General features: G+C 35.3%; 2 protein-coding genes across 6 annotated transcripts; one reads left to right on the forward strand and one right to left on the reverse strand.

Annotated features, from left to right (window-relative positions):
• LOC126965372 (protein abrupt-like) lies at positions 1-11412 on the forward strand. Of its 4 annotated transcripts, none has more exons than XR_007729530.1 (9): positions 1-218; positions 298-438; positions 1853-1984; positions 2619-2726; positions 3800-3864; positions 4329-4376; positions 5547-5647; positions 7997-8180; positions 11199-11412. XR_007729530.1 is itself a non-coding variant. In XM_050808924.1 (8 exons), exons 1-8 carry the CDS (start codon positions 144-146, stop codon positions 11353-11355), a joined length of 963 nt encoding a protein of 320 aa, XP_050664881.1. In that variant the 5' UTR covers positions 1-143; the 3' UTR covers positions 11356-11412. The 4 variants fall into 4 exon arrangements, 1 of the variants encoding a protein (XP_050664881.1); XR_007729531.1 differs by having other exon boundaries at positions 4332-4376; XR_007729532.1 differs by lacking the exon at positions 3800-3864.
• Positions 11413-13897: 2485 nt separating this feature from the next.
• On the reverse strand, positions 13898-23895 carry LOC126965369 (modifier of mdg4-like). 2 transcript variants are annotated; one of them, XM_050808920.1, is made up of 8 exons: positions 23328-23895; positions 23113-23253; positions 22767-22904; positions 22576-22628; positions 22281-22489; positions 21629-21760; positions 17081-17264; positions 13898-14083 (listed from the first exon to the last, which is right to left on the reverse strand). In XM_050808920.1, the coding sequence occupies exons 1-8, from the start codon at positions 23397-23399 to the stop codon at positions 13942-13944; spliced, it is 1071 nt and encodes a 356-aa protein (XP_050664877.1). In that variant the 5' UTR covers positions 23400-23895; the 3' UTR covers positions 13898-13941. The 2 variants fall into 2 exon arrangements, with proteins under 2 accessions (XP_050664877.1, XP_050664878.1); XM_050808921.1 differs by having other exon boundaries at positions 23113-23264.
• Between the last annotated feature and the right edge of the window lie 375 nt (positions 23896-24270).

A 24270-nucleotide genomic window follows, 5' to 3' on the forward strand; every position in this document is an offset into this window, starting at 1 on the left:
TTTACGAAACTTTGTGTACCTATCTTATTTTGAATTTTCATTTTTCACTCTTGCTTCAAGCTTGTTTTCTGTTTAGTAAACTGTGAACATAAATGTTTACAAAATAAATTAAATAGGTTCCTCTATATGTACAATTTTTGAAAATGACCTCTCAGTTTGCTCTGCAGTGGAATTCATATACAAATAACGTATGTGAGGGATTTTGCTCTTTGCAGAAAGTAATAATATAATAATTGTATTTTTTATCTAGATTCATTTCGCACAATTTTGTACCTAAGATCATTTTTAATTCTTTAGAATGGTGAGTTCGTAGACATGACTTTAGCAGCGGACGGTCACTTCGTAAAAGTCCACCAATTGTTAGTTGCATTATCAAGCCCCTACCTAAAATCACTAATATCTTCAGCACCCTGTCAACATCCAGTAATATTTCTCAATGTAAGTACCAGTAATTGCAGTCAACATTTAATATTGTTACAATTAACAGAATACTGGTTATTAATTACTATTCTATTTAGAAATGTGCATGTTTTATAGTATGAAAGAGTTGGAAAAATCAGATTGACTGCAATAATTTATACAGTGAAGCTCAACCTAGGCTAACCACCATGAATTGGATCAGAGATAACTGAAAAGGTCAAGAATATTTGTAATAAAGCTTGTATAGTGTAAGAAGAAGCCAATAACATGAAAAATAATCTCTGTATACTTAATATCTTTAATGTATACAAAAACTTACTTAATGATAATGTAGAATACAGTTTGTCATAATTTAATGACACTTGAATTTTTAACACATTTATCTTTAGCCTGGATTGTTATAATACAGCTGTTCTGGGTCAAATGAAGAGAAGGGAAGTGTTGTTTGTTTTGGTGTTGCAAGAGAATGTGGGTGGCGGCGATCACTTAACACCAGGTGACCTGTACAAGTGTTAGTCCTCCTTTTCTGTAAAAAAAAACTACTGTTTAAATGTATATTTTATATGCTTTTTTTCACCTACTTGCTATATTGTGGATTGCTTGGATTTAAAAACATATTATATATATATATATATTAAATTTTTATCACTCATTGTGTAATAGCTGTTAATTAGATTTATGATTCTTTCTACCTTAAAATATGATGGAGGCAGGAGATGGCTCGTCCACATGTGACGCTAGCTTTATTTCCTTTAAATAGTGCAAATATTTGTATAATATCTTTTTTTTATTTACTTCAGATTTTATAATGTTTTACATTTTGATTTTTTCACTTAAGTAAGTTGAGTATGATTGATTGTATTCAAAATAATTTTAGTACAATAATGAAGCTATAAATATTGATTTAAAAGAATTACAATAAGTTTCAGTTAGCAACTTCTCATTCAAGCTCAACTTTTCTAAAGTAATTGTAAAATTTATCACTTTGACATTCATGTGTCACTTTTTTTACCTGAATGCGTTTTTGTTTTTAAGTTTGATTACTTTAATAATTGTAACTTTAATAAATTTGTAGCAGATTTGACACCTGTATGTACAAATAATAGATATACGTAGGTATAATATAGTTATAGCCGAGTGGTTAGCGGCCCGACCTACTAAGCTAGAGGTCCCAGGTTCGAATCCCGGTAGGTGCAAGCATTTATATGATGAATATGGATGTTTGTGGATGTTTAAATGTATTTATGTATGTTTATATGAATTTATGTATGTTAAAGTAAGCATATTGTATTAAATATATGATTGTCTTGTAACCCATAACACAGGCTATATATGCTTAACTTGGGGCAAGATAATTTGTGTAAAAAGTGTGTCAATATTATTATTATTATTATAATGATCCAGAAACATTGATTCAATTGTATTATTTCAGAATGTGTCAAATTCAACCTTAATGTTACTCTTGGAGTACATTTACACAGGGGAAGTGTTAGTTCCTCCAGACAGCCTATCACAATTTATAGAAGCTGCAAAATCACTTCATGTCAAAGGACTAGAAAATATTGTAAGTTTTCTTTAATAAAAAAAAAATCAAATATATTTCTATAGTCGGAAATTTTCAAAAATGAAAACAATGATTTTGCCAACTAAAATTAATAACCTTCCATTATGTGTGTCGAAATATACAAAAACATCATTTTAAAATTATAAGTGAAGTAACCATAAATACATAAAAATAAATATTACACAACATTATCTCCTTGTAATATAGCATAAAATACATCCGAAAATTAAAAAGTAAATTTTTTGTGCAAACTGACACTGGCAATAAAATAGAAGCTCTAAACATTTGGCTTGTCTACACAAGAAAAACGTAAATAATGTTACAAAAAATCTTGGCCGTAGTGACAGGTATGACTGGTCTTATTAAATTATCTATTTTATATTTGGTAACAATTATCAAATAAAGACATTTGTATATAATATGTTTTTTTATATTTGTGTATTATGTATCATAAATCAAAATAATTTTTTAATTAAACTACCTAGAAAAATGTTGATAATCTCTGAATTGTGACATTTCTTTGTTTACATATTTTTTGATCTCGAATTACATTTCCGACTATAGTAAGCTTATAAATTTATTAAAATAGAACAATTTAATTTCATAATTAGAGATTCTTGTTTTAAATTTGCAGGATGGAAGTAGTGGCATGATAAAACAACCCAGTGTGGCTAATAGTAGTATAAATAATGTATTACCTGATAGCAATGACAGAGTATTACAAAGTAATGTTCATAAACAGGTGGGCATCTATATGTTGTCTATTAATTATACAAACACACAATGCTACTAAATGTATAATGACTCTTAAGACTATGATCATTACATTCATTAGTTTTTGGTGGTTATGGGCTTTTTATTTTTTATATTCAATGGGCCCTTTCTAATTTTCTTTTATTTATTTACTGTCTGCATTGTTTTAACTGTTGTAACATAACCTTTACCAATTTTTATAAATTATAGTTGATAGAGCTTTGGTCCACGATTATAGTGCTGCTAATCTTAATACAAGGTAATTCACAGTTAGCAAGAAAATAACGAAAAAAAATTCTAACCTCTAAACGGGTAAAACACGTAAAAAAACACAGAACACAGGAACATTCACGCAACAACGATAAAAACGGAATAAACATTATAGGAAAACAGAATAAATATTATAGGAAATAAAAGAAAAATAATTATTGTTTAATACTGGCTTTACAACTCTGGGTTCTAGCCTTTTTAGTCTAAAAAATAAAAATATTTCTGATGCAGCCGTTTAGTCTGTCCCAGACTATTTTTTACGTTTCATTTGACTGTTTTTCATTTACAATTTACAGTTATTAGCAAGTTTTTAGCCTCCAACCGCCATGTCAGAGCTAATGTACGTTTTTTTTTTAATGGAATAGGAGGACAAACGAGCGTACGGGTCACCTGTTGTTAAGTGATCACCGCCGCCCACAATCTCTTGCAACACCAGAGGAATCACAGGAGCGTTGCCGGCTTTTAAGGAAGGTATACGCGCTTTTTTTGAAGGTACCCATGTCGTATCGTCCCTGAAACACCGCACAAGGAAGCTCATTCCACAGCTTTGTAGTACGTGGAAGAAAGCTCCTAGAAAACCGCACTGTGGAGGACCGCCACACATCCAGATGGTGAGGATGATATCCTAACTTGTTGCGTGTCGTGCGAAGGTGGGGTGGTGGTTTTATTTACTTACGTGATTTACCTACCCGTTTTAGGTTAGAAGTTTTTTCGTTATTTTCTTGAAAACGGTGCATTATTGTTATCATTTATTAATAGCCACACTTAACTTTTTCTTCTTAACATTTGTAGGCATGCGAAAAGGAATATAATACAAAAGATGTTTCAGCTGATTGTAATATAACATCCTCTACTAAGTAAGTTTTTGTAAAATATTATGTTTTACTTTTGTAGACTTCGGTTCTTGAAGGGAACCCTATTACTCCTAAAACTCCATTGTGCTTTCCTCTGTCTGCCAATGGGTTGTGCCTCGTAAATAGCAATATTCGGGCAGCTGAAATCTGGTCATAGTGTGTATTATTTTTGTCGTCGTTGACATTACATTGCATCCATTCAGTCTGTTTGGTGTGATTGACTATCAAACATTCAAACATATAAATTTTCAATTTAAGATATGTTGGTATATACACAGCATTACAACAATGGCAATAAAAAGTAGGTAATTTAATGTTTCGTTACAAATTCATTTTTTGTTAGTGTTAAGTATGAATAATTACTCAAGGTGGTTAATTAATATAAATTTTGCCATATTGCTTTCATATAAAAAGTATTTTTTTTACTTTATTCTGTTAATCTGTATTTGTTTCCATTTATTTTAAAGTAGCTGACCCGACAGACGCTGTTATGTCAATAGAAAAAGAAATATTATGTAAGTATTTGGAAATAATGTAGTTAAAGATATCGGAAATGTGTTCTAATAAAAGTTAATGAGTTAAAAATGAAGATATTTTATATATTATATTTTATAAGATGTAGTAAAAAAATGATAAGGATTAATATCGTATTTGTGTGAACAGCTTTTTTATATCCACTTGATAATTGCCAATTTTTAAAGTATTAAAATGGATATAGCAGAATGTTACTCTTAAGAGATAGATACATGCCAGCGCGGACTTTTCTGTAGACCTATATAAGATACACAATTCCACCATAAATTATTTTGTAGTATCTCAAAGGGCTTTAGACAGCGATTTCGTTGAAAGCTCCCAGGCACTTTATTTTTTTTCCGTTACCTCAAACAAATATCGTTAACTTGTATTAAATTTTGTATATAAAACTTATCCATTGGTGAAAACAGCATGAAAATCGGTGCAGTAGTTTTTGAGTTTCTCGCAAACAGACAGACATACAGACGCGGCGGAGGACGTTGTTTTATAATATGTAGTGATTTGGCCAGAACATGACGCTATTAAGTTTATTCTTACCAATAACGTTACACATATCTCACTAGTGGGAGGTTTCTTATCACACCGTACAGATTAATCCCACAACGCGCAACGGCGCCATTTTTTATTGTCAAGCGGTAATGAGTATGCATAACTTGTGCTTCCATTTGAAGGGCGCCGTAGGTAGGTAGGGTGACACTACTGGGCTTATGAGACAGAATCTTGAGTCCTCCTGGAATACCGGCGTTGAGTCTTTTCTTGGGATAGGTATAAAACGTTAAACTCGCGTCAGTGACCTGAACGAAAATTCGTAAGACAGTTGTTGAAATTATGGATGAAAGTTGATTTTACTGAGAGATTATTGTAATTTTTGTATACCTGCGATAGCGCAATAAATAGTACTTTTATACTGATAAATAAAGCAATTCGTGCCAAATTATACCTTAACCATTACAAAATATTCAAAAATGCACATCGTTAATGTTCAATTGTTCACTTCTGCCGGCACTCACGGAGTGCAACACCGTACAAGGAAGCTCACCGCACTAGAGCATATCACTTACTAAGGTGTGCTTGTGGCTTTTTGTCATAAATAAGACCTGTATAGAATCCAGGATCTGTTAATATATAATTTTTGTAATATATTTCTTTAGAAATGACTCCTGTATTACGATAGAGAATGAGGAGGATGTAGACATGCCGGTGACAGATTTAGATGATGATGTCGGTGATGAAGCAATTGTAAAAGATGAATGTAAGTGAGTTTGTTATCCATTAACACTGTTCATGATTCTACATTGATGCTTATAATATATTTTCTTTCTAGATCAAATATCATAATAACTTTCATTTGTTATTGTTTGACCAATAAAATCTGGTTATGGTAGCACTTCACATGGCTATTTGTGTTCGCTATTGGGTGTTTGTTGTATTTGGCAAAATATATAACGTTCAGGCAAACATGCAAATACATGGCATACAACCCACACATGGCAGTCAAATAACAAACACACAAACATTTGTAAGCAGAATGCAAGGTGTTTACAGACACTAAATTCTAAATATGGCCATTGTGTGGAAGGTTTATTTGCTTATTTGCCTATTTGACCCCTTTGATATTCCTCGAAAAACCGACAAGCGCACGGTAACGCGTATTTGGTATTGGCCTTATTTGTCAAATAGGCAAATAAGGCCAACACTTTGTCAAATAAACTGTCCACACATGGCAATTATTTGCCAAATATACCAAAAATACAAATACAAATAGCCATGTGAAGTGCCACCTTTACACTATAATATTATGCCTACTAATTTATTGGTTGCGCCGCAATTGTCTATTCTCGTTGCTGTAATTGTTTGCTACGGTAAACTATAGTGCAGATCGTTCCTGTAGAAATAGAAAGATACTTATAGACAACAGACGCATTGGTATCTGATTGGCTAATCTAATGTCAAGTTACTCTCGCTCCGGTTAATAACCTATTGTCACCGTCTTTACTTAAAGGTCTTAGTTACCAGGCCATAAAATCCCAAAAAAAAAAAAGTCACCGAGCACCGGCATAGTCGCTTGCATGTTCATTAATAATTCACCAACTTGGTTTAAGAAACATCAAATGATATTTGGTACCTAATTTTTTATTTTGGTTCGCATATTAATTTTATGAGTGATTAAATAAAGTCTGTTAGATTGTAAATGTCTCAGATCATTTATTCGTCTAGAATCTAGATAGACTATGACAGCTAGTGAAAACGTCGAAAAATATCGAGTTTAGATTTTTTTTACCTATATTTTGAGCAATGCACGCACACTAACACACAGTGTCATACAAATCGCTGAGTACCAACCAATACCATAGGACATATTGATATGAAAATAACAAAACTAGTCGCGCCGTATCTATATTATCAGTTAACTGTCTATTTTTTTTACCCGGATATGCTGCAGAAATGAGTATATTCGCTAATTATTCAATATGGGGCCCCATTGCAATTTCCTCGTTATAGTGTGGCCTTAGTTTATTATACAGTTAAAAAGTTTTTGGTATTTAATACAGGATGCTCAAAGGTACGTGGTTAACGCTGGTGTTACACGTGTATTCCATTAGTAATAAATGAAATTCTGTTCGTTAATTTTAATATGCAAGAGAGCCACCTCAGGGCGTATCACACCCTGCCCGGCGTAGCACTTGCTACGGGCACCGCGCAAAAGGGGGCCACGCGTATCTATACCCTCTCATCTCAGCCTGAGCGTAATTTTTGGAGTGAAACTTATTAAGATGTGGTATATTGATATTACTTGAAAATTTGTGTGGTGTAAAGGTTACTATAACTTGATTGGTGATTGGGAATGGAGCGACTGCCCTCAGGCTATTAAATAATAAGTTTAATAGTACAACTATTACTTTGTAAACATATTTTTTGATGAAAAGAAAAACCCCATTGAGTTTGATGCGCCCCTTCTCCTCAAGAGGCATTCTTTTTGGAATGGGTGGTAGTTTTTGACTGTCAATAAGTGATGTCACATCATGTTTTGAACAAAAATATTTGAATTTGAATATAAAATTCAGTGGCTTCAGCTGTATATAAGATTTTATTGAAATGGTAAGCAATTAATAGATGCAATCTTAGCGACACATCACAACACGACGCTTCTCACTAAATTCTTCTAACTTCTCTCCTACTTGTCAATTTAATAAAAACAAACTCACGCATATTTATATTTTCATTGTTTGTTTAATATTCTTATTTTGATTTCCCATCCAAGCTCCTAGGGGGGCGTAGTATTTTTATATAACGTTGGGTAAATCCGCATGTATCTGGACGCGGCCTGATTGAGAGTATATAGAGAAGGTGGTGCCCGCGGTCTTGTGGGCAGGCGTCAGGTCCTGTACCGGATGTGTCAATAACGTCGTTCCCAGACTCATACTAAGGCGCGGTATGGTACACCGGGTGGTTTTAATTGGACCGATACTGACACACCACCGCACCCCCGGTGGGGTAACGGCCCGTGGGGGTTTCCACACGATAAAAAAGGCACATAGGGTAAAAAATTGGGAAACCCTGTTCTAAAGTGACCGCTGACAGCAGCATCTTTTCATTTCAGTAAAAACATCAAAACTTCAATACACTGTGTCAATCCGAGGTTATATCCAAGTTATATTAAATCGCTACATCTACAACCTGCAGTCGAAGAATAGCTCCAGACTTAAACGATGGCGCTGTGTTAACTATCAACGTCAAAGATGTTTGGCTGGATTGGTGACAGATGGAAACACTGTTGTCAAAAGGTAATCAGGAAATATGTCACAGTGATATGATTAATTTTTGTTTTTTTATTTATTATACTTATAAATTATTTATTCATATCAAACATACTTAGATCAGACATAGGTGAAGAAACACTTATGTACATTATCTTTTATGTTTAACTATTAAAAATTCCTTACAGAAAAACTGTAACATTTTAAATATAATTTGATTTCTTTAGTGTAATCGTAATGTTATAACACAACATACTTGTTTGGTATGTTCGTTTATAGGAGGGTAGTTATCAAAAGTATTACTAGCTAACTGCTAATCATTTCGCATGGCATGTTTTTATTATTTTGACCTTTATTATGACCTACTTGTTTATTATGACTAGGAAAATGACCTTAATAAGGTGGGTCACTATTTAATTTTGTCCATAGTACATTAAAGAGTAAAGAGACAATTTTTAAATTTTATAGTAAACTAGTTTATTACGAAACTTTGTAAGGATAATGCCAAAGTCATTAGCACTGGGTACTAAATAATTGATAAATATAAAAATTAAATTTGTAACCAAAATTTATGAACAATGCGGGACTCGAACCCGCGACCTTTTCCGGGTTCCGTCGGAGCGCTCTTACCAAATGAAGGAACCGTTTGATGTACGGTTCAAAACTCTTGGTATGTCTTGTTCAACTCTCATGTTAATAATGGATAAATAAAATATTTTGATTTCATTTATTGTTTTTACTAATAACAGAGAATTACCTACCTACTTTCAAGTCACATGCCATTTATAATACAACACGACAGACGTACTTACTGTACATAATAAATAAAATACTGTTTTTATGAATTTGTCAATAATATTTCATAACATCAAGAATTATTTCGTAAAATAATATGCTCCCTGTTGTTATAGTGTAATTGTTTCATAGCATAATTGTCAAACCGTGCATCAATAAACTCTCTCAAAGAAACTATGTCCATACAAAACAAATATTGGAAATAAAAATAATTATGGTTCCCAAATCGAAATTATAACTATCCTATCACTCAAGTTGGACAAAACTGCATTGCATGAAGTAATCCCCATTAAAATCCGTTCATTAGTTTAGGTGTTCACCGGAAACAACCACCAGGACACTGGCTTTATATATATATTATAATATTTGTGCTCTTTTTAGCAATCTGAAGTCTGTAGATACGATGGAAACATTAAGTAAAAATGATTTTTAAACTTTTCAGCAGGGGTGGGACAGACGCCTTAAAGTGACGTTTACAGAAGACTATAGTGCCATCTGTTAGTTGGCCCGAAAATGAAACCCTTGTCAGCTGTCACTCGCTTTGAAACCTTTCAACTTTTCTTTATTTGTGTCAGTGACCACTCGTCATAAAATGGCGGCTACTTCTAGCGTTTGCGCATGTATGTAGCTCTCGTGTTCCATTTTGAATATTGACACTACAAAATCTATCCTTTATGTTCTTTGTTGTGACAAAATTAAATAACTAACTCTACGCGCAATGTCAACATTTATTATAATAATAATTGCAATACCTACAATAAAAAGTAAAATTAGTTATTTAATTGCGTCACAACATTAAAAATGAATTTTATCATTTCGAGCTGATACGAGGGCGGCACTGTAAATTTCGGGAATCAAGGAAGTGACACAACATTACTATTTAAAAATGTATTTATTGCCTTTCGAAGTATTCTCCGCGAAATTTGACACATTTTTCCATACGATGGAAGCAATCATTGAAGCAACCATTCCATTCGGAAGTTGGGGTCTCCAAAATGGCCGTTTTGTAGGTGTCCACAGCTTCTTCAGGTGATGAAAATCTCTGACCACGCAATTTATTCCTTATTTTAGGGAAAGTATAGAAATCATTAGGGCTTATGTCGGGGCTGTACGGCGGATGCTCTAATAATTCTATGTTTTCTTGCTCTAAAAACTCTTTTGTTCTGTGCGCGGTGTGAGAACTCGCATTGTCGTGATGGAGGATGATGTGGCGGTTGCAGTTCTCTTTACGGAGTTCAGAAACGACCTGTGGCAAACAAATGCTAGCAGACCATTCTGCATTAACCGATTCTTTGTCTCTCAAGAGGAATAGTCGCAACATGGCCGGTTTTGGAGACAAACGTGGCCACCATTTTTTTGCAACACTCCGTGAACGAACAGTTTTTATTGGCTCTAACTCATTTTCTAACACCCAAACTCGTGACTGGTTTTTGTTTCGTGTTCTAACGCGTATTCGTTCACCTGATACGATGTTGTATACAGCATTGAAATGCTGGAAAAGGATCTGCTGCAAAGGATCCTGCGTGGAATCTTTCGAGAGTTCTGACGCACCAAGTAACGCGATCCGCTTTTTGCTCTTCACGGAGCAAATGCGGTATCCATCGGGAAAACAACTTTTTTACACCTAATTGTTCATGCAAGATTATTTGTATTTGACTCATGCCAATGTCTAACGTTGCCTGAATTTCGCGGTATGTCACATGTCGATCTTCCTCACTCAGCTTACGCACAGCATCAACGTTTTCTTTGGTGACTGCAGTTTTTGGACGACCTTGACGGGGATCATCACTGAGCTTGACACGTCCACGTTGAAATTCAGCAAACCAGCGATAAATTGTGGTTTTGGATGGGGCTTCATCACCAAATGCAGAAATCATCCGGTCAACACACTGTTTTTGTGTTAAACCACTTCGAATTTCATAATAAATCATCGCTCTAGAATTTTCTCAAGTCAATTCCATTTTCTCAACGACTAAAGAAGTTTGGAAAGACCTTGTGACAGGATCGAGAATCTTTTTTTAAATAAATAAATGGTATTCGATTTTTAAAACCAAGGAGTTTTCAATTAAAATGATTTTAATATGACAGGAACAGTGGAAATATTCCATTCCCGATACTTTTAGTGCAGCCTATGTGTATAGTTATTTTCGGGGCCAATCTCCAGATGGCGCTAGTTTTCAAATAGACAGCTCATAATGCGTAGAGAGTGCTCTCTTTTCCCTATATATTATTATACTCTTTGCTTTTCAGAATCAATCCGCACTGCCACTCGTTCCATGACAAGAAGATTATATCAAAGATTAAAAACAATACCGTGTACGAGACGCTGGTGGATGTTGAAACACATCAAAGACTAAATCAAAGGAAATTATTAGAGAAAAATCATCTTCCAATAAATAATGATTGATGAACAATTAAAAAAAACTATTATTTTGTTAATTAAATGTATTATTTTTATATTTAATGCCATCTGTTGTAGTTTTATTGATAACTTACCAATTGTAAAATACTCTATTGATTGATTGAAAAGAGTGGCCGTTGAGTTTTTTGTATGTTCTTCTTACGAGCTCTACTTTTTCTCGAATTTGAATCGAAAAAAAAACGTTCGTGGTAAATAAAAGTATATTGTTTTACATGGCATGAGGAATAAGTGATTTTTATAAATAATAAATATTTTATTTGTACTTACGTAAGATGTATCATCTAATAAATGAATTTATTATCACAATAAGGGCATTCTGATGAATTAGGTTTGTTCTTTGTACTGATTTTGAAAATGATTTGCACATTTAGGAGACTAAATGCAGGTAGATAAGTTTTTATGATACTTACTACAGGATTTAATAAATATCATTCCTCCAGATAAAATAGATCCAATATTCAATAACTGGAAACAGAAGCAGTATTTAATTGCAATTTATTAAGAGCTTACTCTTAATTAGCCAGTAAAAGATGTGTGTCACTGAATACTAATTGATTCAAATTTAATACCTACCATGGATACATGAAATGTATAACTAAGTTTTGAATATAAGATTGATATTAAGTTGAATAGAGCTAATTATATTGATAAAGCTTCTCCAATGGAAAAAGTACGCAAACGTGTAGCTGTCAGGTTATATAGGGTTACCTACAATTGATTTATTTCCCTTAACCTAGACTTGGGCGCATTTGGGGAAAAAAACTGAGGTAATTTTTACGTAGCGTATATACCGATATCTTAAAATAAGGTGAAGTTATTGTCTAACGTCCGTTCCCAATATACTATCTACAGATAGAGATAAATTCTACTCTCGGTAATTAGCTGTCAATAATCTGAAGCTGTCCCAATATACCCGATAAGTTAATCTTATCGCCTTATTATGAAACGCGTGAATTGCATTTTCCATACAAACTTCTATCGCTGGTAAGCTATACGTCCTCCCATTGAGAGACAGCGTGTACGGACTTATCGACGCTAACTCACCTTGAGTTAGCGTCGATAAGTTTATTGAGACAGAAAAGTCAACGATAGCTACGATTTTTATCTCAATTAGGCCACAACCAGAGATTGACTGTATATTGGGAACGGCCGTGAATGTCTCTTACAGCCGTTTTCAATAACCTATCTATCCTTAGTTTAACTTACTAGAGGTAAGACAAATCTATCCTTTTACGCTAACTTACATTTCAATAACCTATCGACATAAAGCATTGGACTATAACTATGGATAGATAAGATCTTGTCATTAAACGGTGACAGCAATGTATCCGTAACTCGAGATACGTTATTGAAAACGGCCGTTGTATTATCTTGGTAACTACTGTCAAGACTTCCTACACTTTAATGAATAGTCTCCATAGTAATATAGTTATATTCCAAATGGTTAATCTAACATCTTTGAATCTTTAACACGCGTGTATATTAATGGTGATAAATAAAATCATGTTTTTTTTATGAAAATAAGAGACGAGACGAGCAGGACATTCAGCTGATCGTAATTGATACGCCCTGCCCATAACATTGCAGTGCTTCTCAGGATTCTTGAAAAACACAAAAATTCTGAGCGGCACTACAATTGCGCTCGTCAGCTTGACAGAGACATAAGATGTTATGTACTTATTTATATTATATTTTTATTATTATATTTATATGTTACTTATTTGCCCAGTAATTTCACTAGCTACGGCGCCCTTCAGACCGAAACACAGCAATGTTTATACATTACTGCTTCACGGCAGAAATGGCCGCCGTTGTTTTACCCAAAATCTAGCCGGCATCCTGTGCAAAGAAGCCTCTGGTATAATGTAATTATACCTCGTATGTGTGTGATTTTTTAATGTATACGGACGTGAATGATAATGCATTAAGAACTTTCGTTTTCAACTTTTTTTTATTTTATTTCATCATGGCCTTTTGCCGGGACCTATTTACCTTATAAAGAAAAGCTCGTCTCTCTGATCTAGAGATGAGCTTGACTAACCTAGGCGATGGCCCGCGCCGTATCATTACCAGCTATTCATGATTGTAAGGTCGGCAACATCGAGAGGCTGCTTTAGAGTTCAATTAAGTAAGTAAGTAAGATAAAGTGCAATTTTAAGTGTGTAGAACAATAAAATACGGACCCACTCTGGTTCCACCATAGTTAATAATAAATATTTAAACCTATAAACATTGTATAAATGTAGTCAGTACCATGGCCTGAATTATACTTACATTTTGATCAACCGTAGAGTACAGTACATATGAGACGAAACAGTGCTTATTTGACGTTTATTATGAGACTTCCATACAACCAAGATGGTGAACGTTCCAAACTATATAGGCATATCTGTCTACTTACGTTGATATGAGAATTTACCGACACTACATATTGAAGATGTATTTGCAAGGGTTCACCCCTTGTGTATATGGCGTATTAGTTTCACTGGCGAGTTGCCAGATCTATCAAAAATTTATAAAAACACACTTTGGGAAAAAATGTTTAATTTATGATCAATGATATCTATTTAATTAACTACTGTCTTCCTCCATACTTTGCTCGCCATCTTTTTGATACCTTTTAGGTATACTTCGTATAGATTCATATAATTGATTTCGTTGAACTTTATACAGTATTTTACTGTCATGATGGGGATGGTTGTGTACATTTTTTCTGTAAAAAAAAAATAACAAAATATATGCAAGATCGAGTACATAACATTCTTACCTTCTATTTTATCAAATGTATGTAAATTGGGTGATTAGATATCTTGAGGTTTAAAAGAATCAAAAAAGTGTAAATTATTTTTTGTTTGAGACCAGGGGCATAGCAACCGCCGTATCTGCTGGTATGTATCAATTATACGAGGCCCCCGACGTGCATAAGCAAAAATTAATATATACTTTTGCTGCTTGTCTAAAAAGGCAAGGAGAGTGTAAATTTAATTTGAATTGTTTATAAAAAAAATTGGCAAAAATGACAGATGGATAATTATGATAAGTAAATATTTATTTAATTTTATGCAAACATTTTATTTTCATTTGTGACAAAATATCTTTACCCCTCGAGCAATTTTGTGACCCACTGTTCGAGACAATAATTTACATTACATTTAAATAAAAAATTCGCCAACGACAAGGCATATAACATAAACAGCAATATAATACATATTTTTTTTTTATGGAACAGGAGGACAAACGAGCGTACGGGTCACCTGGTGTTAAGTGATCACCGCCGCCCACATTCTCTTGCAACACCAGAGGAATCACAAGAGCGTTGCCGGCCTTTAATAATATTAATATAACATTTATATAATGAATATGGATGTTTAAATGTATTTATGTATGTTTAAGTAAGTATATTGTATTAAATATATCATTATCTTGTAACCCATAACACAGGCTATATATGCTTAACTTGGGGCAAGATAATTTGTGTGAAAAGTGTGTCAATATTATTATTATTATATATATAATATAACATAATATTGCATAAAATGCAAGCCTGTTTTTGATCTTGTAATTATAACTGCCAAATTGTATCACGTCGAAATCAGGAGTACATACTATCAGACTCAGACGTTGATAGTAGTATCTAAGGATGTACGCAGAAGTTTCAGAAGGCTGTGCGCTATAGGTACCATACACGTTTGTTTTACATATCTATGACATGATACAAATCTCCTATGTAGATATCACGGGGAAAACCACTGACCGTGTCAGGCCTCTCTCACTCGTCGTGTAGTGTATCAAAATCGTAAGTACGCGCGGCGGTCCCTAGGCCCTACACAGTAGGCCAGCCAGTAAGGAGCCAGAGCTTTTTACTTAGATTCGTGTGAACCACTGTTTAAAGAATTACGTATTTTTCCATTTCCCTGTATGTATATATACGAAATATGTATCTTTGTCAAACAACATGACCATTTATTTACAAAAGCAAGAGATATTTATCCGAGAAACACAAGAAACGGTGACAGACTGGTGATTGCACACAAATTTCATAATGCATCCTACGAAAAATGTAGCTATGTCATGTGTATAAAAATATTTAATAAACTTCCTCCAAGCTTACGCGTATTACCCGTCCAACGATTTAAAAAGGATCTTTTTACATGGCTTATAGATAAATGTTTTTATTCCATAAATGAAATGTTGACACATTAGGTTAAATTAAATTGACTTTAAAATATATATTAATTCTAGTCTTTAAATAATGACATTTAAAAATAATAATTATAATTTCAATTGACCTAAGTGCTTGAAATATAGAGTCTGTACATGTGAAATCAATTATAATAATAACTAGAATTTTGTTCATTATAATTTTGCATGCCAGAAATGGCCGATAACATTGATACATTAAAACTATTTACACCCATTGTTACAATATGTTTTCTAGCAAAATAAAGAATTTATTATTAAGGACTCAAGAGCGAGCAGTGAATCACGCGCGAGTTTTTTTTCATCTACTTCACCAGTAAAAAAGTAAAGCATGTTAAGGGTCATTGCAATCCATATTTAAAACCTGACGTTTCAAGACCTTTCCAGATCTCGTTTTCAGGGGGACTGCAGATGAAAAAACACAGTTCCAATTACACGCGTTTTTATCCTTTAAACGTGTTTTATTTAAATGTGTAACACGAGTTAATCGAATAAAATACTATTTGCCTTTCGATACAAGGTGACTGACGGCTTTGAAGCGTCTATTAGCCTCTTGCAAGTTTGCCACCATCTTCCAAACATTTTTAGTTTTTAATCATACATTCTTATGCGGATATTTACACTCATTAAATAAAATTTCGCTGGTGTGAGTAAAACACTTAGAAAATTAACTCACGTCAAAAAAAAGTGGCGAACTGTTATCTTCTATTTTGAGGACCACAAGCAAGTATCACGAGTGTAAGACGTAGCCTGTCACATTAAGGTAATAAACCTGGCCTGTTTTTATGCGTTGCCTCACAGCAAGAGGCTCTATGTAGATGATATATGATGACGATGAAGATAAATGATTTAAACTAGATGCAAAATTGGTAGCTAGAGGTTCCAATTTTAACATAAAACATTTATAAGATGCCTTCAAAGTGCCTATTGGCAAAGGCCTACTTCAATTCTCTCCAGTACTTCCAGTCCAGAGCAACTGGTCCAATTCAAATTCAAATATTTTTATTCAAAATAGGATTTAAAATCACTTATTGAACGTCATAAACTACCACCCATTCAAAAGAGACTGCCTCAGACCTGAGAAGAATGGGCGCAAGAAACTCAGCGGGCTTTTTTTTTTATATAAAATATGGATCGTACAATAAACATTTATAATTAAAGAGCCTGAGGGTGTTCGCTTTATTCCCAGTCCGTGGTGTCATTAAGAAAATCGTTTATGCTATAAAAACCTTTCCCACACAAACGTTTTTTAACAATTCCTTTAAATTTCGTAACACATTTGTTTTGTACATTTTCTTCTACAGTATGATCCCAATCATATTGTAGAAGCATATACATCGCCCAACAAAAGACTTACTAACTCGACCCAACCGAGTAGTAGGCATAACAAGTTTCTGTTTGTGTTTGTGGGTGTATAATAATTATTTAATATAAAATCAATATCAATAATTCATAAAGTAATATTCAAGGTTCATTTGTTTTCAAACAAAACACAAAGATATGAAATTACCTTTCAATAATGGCTTCCTCTAGAGTATCAATGTAGGCTTTACAACGTTTCCTACGGTAGTCAATACACCTCCATCTGCGTTTGACACCTCGATAAGCTTGGTGGTGCAGGTGATATATGTAGTGATTTAAGATTATCTGTAGAGATCCTCTTATTGACACCGAGTATTGTTGTGGTTTAGAATCTGTAATCAATTGGAGTGGTTTAACTTATTTTACTCATTCAGTTTAGCATTAAACTGCATATAATGTATATTATATAGCCAATATCCGGATGACCGAGCCTTGCTCGGATTTTTAAGAATGTACAAAACTTGAACAAAACAAAAACTAATGGGACATCTGGATTCGAACCAGGCTCTTCTGCTCTTCGGATCACCCAATGTCCCAGCTCAGATACACAAATATAGTGGCGAAATTAACCTTTGTATTCTAATTGTATTGTAGCTGTTTCTCATTAAAACACGGATAAAACTACATTTTTTTTTAAATTGTAACCTAGCTAGATCGATTTATCGTCCCCGAAATACCCTGTATACTAAATTTTATGAAAATCGATGGAGCCGTTTCCGAGATTCAGAATATATATAGATATACAAGAATTGCTCGTTTAAAGATATATGCAGGTACTCTATCAGTACTGTGGTTATAATGCTGGAGATAAGTTATAGACCTAGGTCTTTAAAAACCTATGGTAAAACAAATCAGAGCAGGTAACTAACAAGTCAATGAATGTAACAAGTTATTAGTGAAAATAAAATTAAAAATATTAATATGTATAATATAATAATTAAACCATTAACTTATTGTTTCTATTTATTCAATATTTGATTTCAGGATATTTTGTAATAAAAAAGCAATTCTTACATAGGTAATCTAACTTATACTTGATAGACGTAATTGTCTATCAAGGTTAATCAAGACCCTTTTACAGAAATGTATGAAGGCATGATCAAAATTTTATTTTGACTGCAGCAATTTCACTTTTATTTATCTTTATAACTATTACGGCTGTTGTGATAATATCTGCTGACAGACAAACACACAGGCAGTAAATTAAGAGGATTTATATTAGTTTAAATAGGGTGTGAGAATAGACTCCTAAATCAAGCAAATGATATAAGCCAAATATTTTAACACTTAGGAAAATAAAAAGATATAGTTTTATTTATTATAGTTATAACTATTTATATATACACAAATGAACCCAAAAATCATAGGCCAGTAGCTCATATCACACATAAAGATATTAAATTTTTTCTTGTGTCTGTTTATTTGTTACAATTTTTTGAAGCTTAAAAACACTTATTTCTGTATCAAGTCAACACACCTGCTGAGCTTATTGTTATAACACCTGAATATTCTAAAAGAAAATAAAGGTATTAATAAGGTTTTATTTGCCTTTTACTCAGACAGAAACAAAAGAATAAAATATAAAGTTAAGCTTCAACTTTTTTTTTATGGAATAGGAGGACAAACGAGCGTACGGGTCACCTGGTGTTAAGTGATCACCGCCGTCCACATTGTCTTGCAACACCAGAGGAATCACAAGAGCGTTGCCGGCCTTTAAGGAAGGGGTACACGCTTTTTTTGAAGGTACCCATGTCGTATCGTCCCGGAAACACCGCACAAGGAAGCTCATTCCACAGCTTTGTAGTACGAGGGAGAAAGCTCCTTGAAAACCGCACTGTGGAGGACCGCCACACATCCAGATGGTGGGGATGATATCCTTGTGGCGTGTCGTGCGAAGGTGGAATTCGGCGGCAGGAATCAGGTTAAACAGCTCTTCGGAACACTCCCCGTGATAAATGCGGTAAAAGACACAATGAAGCGACGTCTCTACGCAACGCCAAGAGATCCAGCCGTTCACAGAGCACTGAGTCCCCGACAATTCGAGCTGCTCTACGTTGCATTCGGTCAAATGGATCGAGCAGATACTGGGGTGCGCCAGACCAGCAATACTCCATGTGTAGCCGGACCTGCGCTTTGTAGAGCGCTAGAATGTGGGCCGGCTTGAAGTATTGCCGTGCTCTATTGATGACGCCCAGCTTCTTCGAAGCCAATTTGGCTTTGCCCTCCAGATGGCCACGGAATTGGCAATCGCTCGAGATTTCGAGACCCAGTATTCCGATACTAGGCGCGGCTTTAAGAGAAGTGTTCTCGAAGAGCGGTGATACGACAAATGGTGTTTTTTGAGTGGTAAACGCGCAAACTTCTGGGGGTTAAATTGGACAGGGTTCAATTTACCCCCTTCCGCGACCTTCTCGAGAGAGGACTCGATAGAAGACTCAAGTTTCTCCGGTCGACGATTTCCCGAGATAGACCTGCATGGCCCGTGTATACGGCATCACCAGTGCTGTCGTCTGCATAGCAATGCATGTTGGGGGTGTCCAACATATCATTGATATGCAGAAGAAACAGCGTAGCAGATAGCACACAGCCTTGGGGCACTCCAGCATTCACGGGCTTCGGGTTCGAGCAATATCCGTCGACGACGACCTGTATGCTACGCCCAGTGAGGAAGCTGGAGGTCCACTTGCACACGCTCTCGGGAAGCCCAAATGATGGAAGTTTTGAGAGGAGCGCCTTGTGCCATACACGATCAAAGGCCTTCGCTATATCCAGGCTAACTGCCTGGCCTTCCCCCTTGCTTTCAATAGCCGCCGCCCATCTATGTATTAGGTATACCAGAAGATCACCTGCCGACCGTCCATGGCGAAAGCCGTACTGTCGGTCGTTGATCAACTGGTGACCCTCTAGATATACTAAAAGCTGACGGCTAATTATCGGCTCTCCATGATTTTGGAGAGCAGGGAGGTGATAGCAATAGGCCTGTAGTTCACCGGATCCGAACCGTCTCCTTTTTTTTGGATCGGATGGACAAGGGCTGACTTCCATGAGTCAGGGACTACGCCTTTGGAATAAGAGTGCCGGAATAAACGCGTTAGCACCGGCGTCAACTCAGGGGCACACGTTCAAAGCACGATTGGAGAAATGCCATCCGGCCCGCTCGACTTCCTGACGTCCAACGAAAACAGAGCTCGCCTAACAGTTTTCTGTCTGAACTTTACTTCAGGCATAGAGCTCTGACACCGCGGGATGGTCGGCGGTGTTTTTCCGTTGTCGCCAAGAGTTGAGTTGGAGGCGAAAAGAGCGCACAGGAGCTCGGCTTTCTCTTTTGCCGTATGGGCCAGGGCTGCATTCCTCATCTGCAACGGCGGCATGGACGGCTGGTTGAAGTTACCAAGAGCAGCTTTCGACAACGACCAGAACTTGCGTGTTCCGGTCGGGTAACTGGAAAGCTGCTCGCCGATTTTGACGACGTGCATAGACTTCACACGGGCGATTTGCCGCTTAAACAATCTGGAGGCACGGTTATATTTCCTCTTAAGAACTTTGCAATTCGGATCCTTTGTGCCCAGCGCCGCAACCCAAGTTCGATACGCCTGTTTTTTGCAGTCAGATGCTGCTTTAACTGACGCATCGAACCAGGGCTGTGATCTGCCACCGATCGGTACTACAGAGCTTGGTATAAAAATATCCATGCTCTGCAGTATCACATCGGCTACTGCAACGGCGCAGGCACTAGGATCATCCGATGGGAAACAAACCTTGCCCCACGGGTAGGATGCAAAAAAGGAACGCATCCTATCCCAATCTGCTGACTTGTAGTGCCAAACACGGCGGGTCGCTGGTGGTCTGACGTTGGCGTCGGATAGGCACTACACTCCTGACCAGGCAATGGTCGGACGTTCCGAGAGGGGCGTCGACAAAGACTTGGTAACCATCGGGATGTAGTTGTAGTCAGCAGAAGATCTAATAAGGACGGCATGTAGCTATCCACATCCGGGAGCCGCGTTAGTGACTCAACCAATTGGGACAAACCATACGCCAATGCAAAATTATGCACAGATCGCCCTGCGTAGTCTGTGGTACGTGATCCAAGCCATTCGGCATTGTGCCCGTTGAAATCACCCAAGACTACGATTTCAGCGGAGGGGATCTGTGCAAGCACGTCGTCAATTGCCGCTTGAACGCAGCCCATGAGACCTAATATAACACACACGCATAGATACGGACGCGGTCCTCTAAATCTACGCCGAGCCAGAGAGTAGACAGGTCCCTACCCTCAAAATTGCCGAGACGGCGACAGCATGGGGCAAAAAATTGTGCTCAATTTTGTACCCGGGGTACGTTAAATAGGGGGGGGGGGGGGGGGGGGGGATGGCCTCCGGTCCTCGACACTAACCTATGCGAAACATAGCGGCACTAGGCCGCTACTTCACGCCGGTATTCTGTGCGAGTGTGGTAATTGACCCAGACGAGTCTGGCCCGATTGTGCTGACCTCATAAGACGCGTGAACTCTCCGACTAAAAAGCCCTTAGTCGCCTCTAACGACACCCATGGGCCTGGGACTCCCCTATTCTTTTTACGCCCCGGGGAAAGTACAGGGCAAACTAGTCTTCTGCCTCGACATCCATCTGTGTACCTCTTTGGACAAAGGCCTCCTGTAGGCTGCAACTGTGCAAAAGAGGTATTAATACTTACTAGTATTTATAGCATTGTTCTCTTCAACAGTATTTATATTTGCTTCATTTATAACTCTGTAGATTGTTGGGGCTGTATTCTGTTCTGCTGTAGGTGTGTGTTCATCAGGTATATTTCCCATATTGTATAATTCTAAAAGCATAAGAGACAGTTGAAGACCTTCTTAAAGAACTGACCATGAAATAAGACAGGATACAGTGCTCAAAAAAAATTATAACGAGCTGGGTGCAACAATTTGATTCAGCTAATAAATTTATATTTATTGATTCCAAGGCTGTTTGATGTTTGCCCCACATTTGACACATTTGAAATATATAAAATACACAATATTATAATACAAATTAATTTATTAGCCGACTATAAGGTGGATAATGTCCTAATGAGAGAAGGTTTTTAGATTAGATGGAAAAATGCTTGTCTCATCAATTTTTGTATCTAGCATAAATTAAAATCAATGCATATAATATAAGACAGGACATATTGCTAACAAGAAAATCTTAACCTTGGCCAAATTTGTATTTATACTGAACATTCAATTGAAGTTTATGTTAGGTTCAATAAACATTTGCAAAGTAATTACTTATTATTGCCTACTTTTTAGTCATGTCTTATTTTAATGGTTAAAATTTTTGTTTTGAGTTACCATACTTACCATTATTTTTAATTGAATCACTGCTTTGCACAATAATTGCATCACTGTTGACTGTATAGGCTTTGTTGCATTCTGTTGTCGCTACATATTCTTTTGATACATTTTCCACTTGGTTAACATCTATGGCATTGGTGTTAAGAATATTTATACTAAACAAGTTGGAATCCTGACTACACAAATTTTCTCCAGTAGCCTCTATATTGTTGCAGCTTAAACATACATATTTATGAAATAAACTTTTTTCTATGAGAGCATTGGCATCATATCATGCATTTATAAAGTTAGTTATTCTTACTGGGTGGCATTTATTTGATCCTGTGTAATTTGAGTAGGTTGTGATGAAGGTTTCTGTGAAAGTTAATGTAACTTTATTAATAATTTTTATTAACTTCCTCATAGTTGATGACTTAATAAGAAAATAATTCATAATTACTTAATTTGAAGTTAATACTAAAATATATCAAAATAAAATATTTTTTTTTTTACTTGTCCATAGCCTTCAAGTCCTATTAAATGTAAGTCTGCAGCAGCATTCAGAAAGGATTGAACCTCATCAAGTGGCACTTTTATTTCTCCTGTGTATATATACTCAACTATGTAACATAGTACTTTATAGCTGATGTTCTGCAATAAAAATATATGACCATTATTGTCAGGAGATATCTTAGTCCACATAACATGAATAGTAAATAATTTTTAATCATCAAAAGAAATTAGTTGTATTGCCTCAATTATAAAATATATCACTGAGGCTATTCTAGCCCATAGTTTGGGGAATACAACATTCAGTTTTATTACATTCTGAGCATTTAAAAAAAAACAAACTACTTACACTTAAAAAAATTATTGGATGATTATTTGAAGCAGATCTGATCAATGCCTTTATAAATGGACTAACACATGCAACAATATTCTTATGGACTTTAACCAGATGTCCATCAGCTGCTAATGTCATATCGACAAATTCTTGATTCTGAAAACATTCTAATTCTTTGATAAATAAAACATAAAACCCACACAAAAGTAACAATAAAGAAAATACATTACATGCTGTAAGTCTGAAAACCCTAGCCGAATTTTCTCAGAGTATGAGTCCAATCTGTATTGTAGAGAATCCATTTCGTTTGGGATTTGGGAATGTCACAATGTTTACTTTACTCTTTAAAAGTATGTAGTTTTTTTAATATAGACAATATCTATATAAATAAATAATTCACAAAGACAGCGTATGGAATTTTATTCGTCAGCAACAACAAAAGGAACACAGTCCTCTATATATAGTTGGAAAGGTCTTGATGATAAAATCGTTTGTTTGGTTTTCTAGGTGGTCGGGATCAGAAGCAATTCAGATTCAAACATTTCCCACAGAGTTCGAGAGAACGCAGGGACGAGAGGGTCGCCAGTTTAATAATATTTTACTGTTACAAAGTATTTCACTTTCAGTTTAACAACTTTTACATTTAATTACCCTTGAACCTTTGCTATAATTAGTCACAACACTCATTCTTCTCCTCGTTAGTCTTTAGAGCTTAGAGTAAATATGTTCTCATTTCTCCGTTCTTACAGTTACCTCAAAAATCATAAAATAATTTATTATTTACTATGGGATTTCAATTTATGATTTTTTTTTTTTTTTATATTAATTCGTTCTTTCGAACAGGCTATAGCCAGGGGCCTTACTGCCTTGTCGTTAGTATTTTCATTTCTTTGGTATTTATTATTTTCACTATTTTGTTTTACAAAAAGTCCAATCCAGTTTTCTCATTTCATCTTACATTATTTCCATTTTCCTTTTCCAATTATGTATATTCGATAGCGAATATTTATAGTAGTTTCTTTCATCAAATCCAATCCAGTCTTAAAGTCATCAGTTATTTTACCATTTCCGTTAATGTATAATTCTCTAAAGAATATTTTCCATATTTTCCTTTTAGTAAGTCCAAATCCAGTAATATAGTCTCTAATAATTTTCCCCTTTTCTTAAAGTCAA

The sequence above is a fragment of the Leptidea sinapis genome, chromosome 7 (assembly GCF_905404315.1).
Source record: "Leptidea sinapis chromosome 7, ilLepSina1.1, whole genome shotgun sequence".
In the NCBI taxonomy this organism is placed as follows: Eukaryota; Metazoa; Arthropoda; class Insecta; order Lepidoptera; family Pieridae; genus Leptidea; species Leptidea sinapis.

What these genes read in the sequence shown, in the direction of transcription:
- LOC126965372 (XM_050808924.1), top strand. Translation starts at nt 144, where the DNA reads ATGACCTCTCAGTTTGCTCTGCAGTGGAATTCATATACAAATAACGTA. An exon ending in AAAGTAATGTTCATAAACAG is followed by an intron (nt 2,727 to 3,799) that starts GTGGGCATCTAT and finishes TAACATTTGTAG; the next exon opens with GCATGCGAAAAGGAATATAA. An exon ending in GGAAACACTGTTGTCAAAAG is followed by an intron (nt 8,181 to 11,198) that starts GTAATCAGGAAA and finishes TTTGCTTTTCAG; the next exon opens with AATCAATCCGCACTGCCACT.
- LOC126965369 (XM_050808920.1), bottom strand. Translation starts at nt 23,399, where the DNA reads ATGGATTCTCTACAATACAGATTGGACTCATACTCTGAGAAAATTCGG. An exon ending in GACTTGAAGGCTATGGACAA is followed by an intron (nt 22,629 to 22,766) that starts GTAAAAAAAAAA and finishes TAACTTTCACAG; the next exon opens with AAACCTTCATCACAACCTAC. An exon ending in GAGGAAGCCATTATTGAAAG is followed by an intron (nt 14,084 to 17,080) that starts GTAATTTCATAT and finishes TTTTTTTTACAG; the next exon opens with AAAAAATGTACACAACCATC.